Raw genomic sequence first — 5,296 nt, forward strand, 5'->3', positions numbered from 1 at the left:
AATGTATTCACACCCCCCCCCCCCCCCCCCCTCTCCCTCCAACACACCCACACTATCTATCCAAAACTAAAGACTTTTTTCTTTTTCTACTGTGACTAAAGCTTTGCACCCCATTGAAGTCTTTATCTTAGAATGTACAGCCATTTTATAAAATGTAACCATAAATGTAATTTAACTTTTGAATGATTGGCTAGCTACGGTAACATCCAACCTAAACTGAGATATGGGGGGAGGGGGTTGTGATGGGTGGAAAAGGGTTTAAGCATATAACGTGCTCAAAGGAAATCAGAGTAAATATAGGGTATGTTAGTGTGTGTTTAACTCCCTGTCTTCTATCTCAGGCCTGAGTCTGGCGGAAGAACAATCTGTGTACTCCCCTTTGAGGGATACTTTTCCAGATGATCCACGAGTGCATAACACCAAGAGGAAAGGCTGCGGGTACTCCCCACTTGCAGAATACCAGAAAGGAAGGAGACGGTCATCTCAGAATGAAAGAGCAGCTTACAGTGACCGCACCACCAGGAAAGGACATTGCTTTCTTAAAACAAAGCATTGCCAGAATGGGGTGATTGAGAACACTGTGCAGGAAATCTACACCAGTTTCTCGGAACGTCTGCAGGAAGTGTTACAAGAGAAGGACATCTCCTATACTGCAGTTACTATGCCTGTTCTGTCCTCAGAAGAAAGGGAAGTCAGACTTTCTGATTGGCTGTATGCACAGACCTCTAGTATACCTGTACAGCAGTATATAGATGAACTGCGTGTTAAACTGGACAGTGTGGTGAACTCCTATTTAAGCTCTCCTGAGAGGGGCAGGCCTATGAATATGGAGATTGAAATCAAGGAATCCATGAAATCCTTGCATGCCAGTCCACGGCAAAACAGTTTAAATGATCATGCACATCAATCAAAAGACTCTGGTCACATATTGGAACCGTTACAAAGTTCTGAATTTATTCACAATGGCTGTGTGGAAGGGAAGCCTCAAATAAATGTACAGGACACACCGCAGAATGGAAATCCTGTTCCTTTGGCAGAGTCTGTGCCTCATACCTCCCAGGATGTAGGTATAAAGAACCAAGAGACAATTACACCCGATATGCCAGACATTACTGCCTCACGCACAGCACTAGCCCAGCTAATAAATCAAATGAATCCAGAAGTATTCAACAACCTGGTGAAGATCTTCACCCATGTCAACAAGAATATTGTCAAATTCTATATTCACACGGAGCAAGACAATTCAATATGTCAGGAAATAAAGGTAAAGAGATGTGGGTTCAAATTGCTGTTTCATAATAGGTTGTCACATGCTCAAAATGTAAATTTAAAAAAAATCAGACAATTACAGTATTAAATTGAGGCACACATGTGTAGCTGGTTGTTGGTGGGGGACTTGAGCTGTCAGTGACAGCCAAGTTTGAGATGTACCAGCCATGCAAAGTGTAGCCTGGTAGGTCTGAAAGGGAAGAATGATCCTTAGTACGGGACATGGGGGGGGATATTAATAAATTAATTGCTGGCAGTTAGTGGTTAATGAAAAAAACACCCTGAGGACTATTAACAAAACATTAAAGAAGATTGCGAAAAAAATGTCCTTATCCTGAATTTCAAGGAATTTCTTTCTTGTGCCAGTAAGTGACCAGTGGCAAAGCACTGATAATGTGGCAACTTCCAAAGGAGAGGTTCCCTGTTCAGGCAGAGACACCCATTGATCATTATTTTTTGAGCATACGTTCCCCTAAGCCCTTTCAGCTAAGACCATGTGAGCAATGTATGCCATATAGTATACATCCATGCCTGCACATGAGAAATGTAAATCTGTTGGTTTAGATATTTAAACCCACAAATTGTTATCTTCTAACAGTGCTGACTCCAGGGTTCAACCAAACACAGTTCAGTACCTGGAGCATCAGCCATGCTATGTAATCTCCCTGAGCTGAGCATAGCCCTAGCAGGAGGCCATATAAACCGTTCAGTTCCAAAGCCGGTTTCTGTTTTATTTCCTCAGTGGCTGGAAGAACGTAGTCCATTAGAGAACCCATAATCCTCCATGTGCTGCTGCTCAAAGCATAGTTAGTGAAGTCTTGTGTGCCCGGCTTCTTTTCTGTGCCATCCTAAATTGCTGTTATATGGTATCTGAAGTAGACACCATGACATAGGACATGTTCTAAAACAACAGCACTGTTACTGGAATCCTGGCTAAAATTTCTGCAGGAAAGCAAACATGAAATAGGTACTCGTATTAGAAATGTTCTACAAATTTAGCAGTGCAGTTCAGACAGGAATCTGTATGCATGGAAATGTAATTGTACAGTTGTAACGGAACCCTGCATTTTACATCTATCTTTTGTTACAGAATTATTTGCTAAAGCTCGGGAATGTAGAGTGCAGCCCAGAGCAGATTGTAAACTGCACTGCAGGATCTGATAAGCTGCTTATAATCATTCAGAATGAAGACATTGCCAGCAGTATTCATAAGGTGAGTGTTCAGCAATGACTTGTTGGTCCTTTTGTACAACCTCCTTTTTTAAATTAAAATGTTCCTTCTGTAAGGAACAAGTGTGTGTGTGTGTCAAAAGTATTGGGACACCCCTCCAAATCATGGCATTCCGGTGTTCCGTGAAAATTCCTTGCTACTAAATATTCCACGGTCACCTGTTAGTGGTATTATAACAAAGTGGAAGCAACTGGGAACAACAGCCACGAAGTGGTAGGCCACGTAAAATGACAGAGCGGGGTCAGCGCATGCTGAAGCGCACAGAAGTCTCCAACTGTCTGCAGAGACAATAGCTACAGACCTCCAAACTTCGTGTGGCCTTCAGATTGGCACAGCAGCAGTGCGTAGAGAGCTTCATGGAATGGGATTCCATGGCCAAGCAGCTGCATCCAAGCCTTACATCACCAAGTGCAATGCAAAGCGTCGGATGCCCTGATGTAAAGCACGCCGCCACTGGACTCTAGAGAAGTAAATCACGTTTGTCTGGCAATCTGAGGGACGTGTCTGGGTTTGGCGGTTGCCAGGAGAAAGGTACTTGCCTGACTGCATTTTGCCAAGTGTAAAGTTTGGTGGAGGGGGGATTATGGTGGGGGAGTTGTTTTTCAGGGGTTGGGCTTGGCCCCTTAGTTCCAGTGAAGGGAACTCTTAAGGCATCAGCATACCAAGACATTTTGGGCAATTTCACACTCCCAACTTTGTGGGAACAGTTTGGGGATGGCCCCTTCCTGTTCCAACATGACTGCGCACCAGCGCACAAAGCAAGGTCCATAAAGACATGGATGGGGGAGTTTGGGGTGCAGGAACTTGCGTTGCCTGCACAGAGTCCTGACCTCAACCCGATAGAACACCTTTGGGATGAATTAGAGTAGAGACTTCTCGTCAAACATCAGTACCTGACCTCAGAAATGCGCTTCTGGAAGAATGGTCAAACATTCCCATAGACACACTCCTAAACCTTCCCAGAAGAGTTGGCGCTGTTATAGCTGCAAAGGGTGGACCAACTCAATATTGAAGCCCACGGACTAAGACTGGGATGCCATTAAAGTTCATGTGCGTGTAAAGGCCGGCGTCCCAATACTTTTGGCAATATAGTGTGTGTGTTGCATATATGCACAGTGCCTTTTATGTCTTAAGTTATCTACCTTTTTATGTTTCATCAGATCCCATCATTGATAACACTGAAGAGGCAGCCGTGTGTCAGTTTTGCAGGCGTTGACAGCTTGGACGATTTGAAAAACCACACCTATAATGAACTATTTGTGTCTGGAGGATTTATTGTGTCCGATGATACAGTGCTGAATCCTGACAACATTACTGAGGGTAAGATGTTTGCCTACTTATGGTCAACCAACCTAGCTATAAAAGGCAGACAGGCTGGTCCATGAAGAGTGAAGATTGGACTGTACAGTTGTATTCAGAATTATTCAACCTTCATTGAAAATCCGGTTTATTGGCAAATTTACAGACTTTCAGCTGTCTGCAGTGAACAAATCAAACAAACAATTTAAATAGGTGTTTCAAGGGGTTTCCCCAAATTCAACTGAAAATGATACGTGTAATGACTTCTATGGTCTCAAATATTCAACCCCTTCATGGCAAGCATCTTTAGTACATACTAGAGCACCTTTTTGCTGTTATGGCCTGCTGCAAATTATATACATAGCCAGACACAATCTTCTAGCAGCGTTCCTGAGGAATCTTACCCCATTCCTCATGAGCATTGGTTTCCAGTTCAGGTCTGTGGCACCCCCCCCCCAACACGTAGACAATTAACCCCTTCGTGACGGGAGACGTACAGTGTACGTCCTGTCACTTTAGTCTTTTTAACCACACCTGGTTATGGTAAGCCAGGAGGGGGGCTTTTTGTGCCCATTATAGACCTTCACATCACACATAGTGATCACACTACTTTACAAAGTAGTAATTAAAAACAAGACTCTTTTTGCTGGTCAATAGTCCATCTTCATAGGATGTTACAAATGTCCAAATAAAATCCAAGTAGTATAAAGATGGTAATTGCTTACGGCATATACCTTAACATGTTTCGTCCCGTACTTGGCTTCCTCAGGAGGATTTAGCAACGCATGATTTAGGCCAGCTTATTGATACTTGGACCGGACAAATGGACATTGACTTCACCAGGGGGCCGCGGGAGAGACGGCAACCAAAACCAGACCATGTAACACCAGTCAGAGGGCACAAGTGTAAGCTGCTGCTGTGTCTCCAGACATAGAAATACTGCTTGTCTCCATTTCTCTGGTCTGGAATGCACTGGAGCAGATGCACTGCGTTTACACATCTGGTCCAGACATGGAAGAAAGATGGCCTAAACCTCAGTGTCTGTTGCCACCAAGTCTTGCTGCAGGTCTTTTGCAGTCACTCGAGGGTTTGTCTCAGCCTGCCTTCTCAGAAATCTCTTGTGAGGAATTCTACACTATTTAAGGGATTGAATCATTTTGAGACTGTACAAGTCATTAAAAGTTGTATTTTCAGTTGAATTTGGGGAAACCACTTGAAACATTTGTTGTGTTGACCTATTTCAACTGCTGTTTGATTTGTTTATTGCAAGCAGCTGAAGTCTGTCAATTTTGCCAATAAACCTGATTTGCAGTGGGGATTGAATAATGTTGATAACTGTAGATTTAAGGTCATTAGACTAAAAAAAAGTGTGTGGCAGATGGCAAATTGTAACTGGTGATAGGGATTCTTCCCATGATAAAGCCCTCTTATTTATACTGGAGAAAGGCAAAGTCCTGGTTTTGCAGCTGTGTAAACCAGTATGCACTTGACTCTAAA

The 5,296-nt window shown here is 43.3% G+C and overlaps 1 protein-coding gene across 1 annotated transcript in view; it reads left to right on the forward strand.

Moving 5' to 3' along the window:
* Positions 1-5,296, forward strand: part of FAM208A (family with sequence similarity 208 member A) — a 57,746-nt gene that overhangs the window by 48,475 nt on the left and 3,975 nt on the right. The window contains exons 18-20 of the mRNA XM_018556279.1: positions 342-1,264; positions 2,360-2,482; positions 3,661-3,820. Coding sequence (XP_018411781.1) covers positions 342-1,264; positions 2,360-2,482; positions 3,661-3,820 — 1,206 coding nt within the window. The remainder of the gene's footprint in view (positions 1-341; positions 1,265-2,359; positions 2,483-3,660; positions 3,821-5,296) is intronic.

Source organism: Nanorana parkeri, unplaced genomic scaffold, assembly GCF_000935625.1.
Source record: "Nanorana parkeri isolate BGI_ZX_2015 unplaced genomic scaffold, ASM93562v1 scaffold231, whole genome shotgun sequence".
Lineage (NCBI taxonomy): Eukaryota > Metazoa > Chordata > Amphibia > Anura > Dicroglossidae > Nanorana > Nanorana parkeri.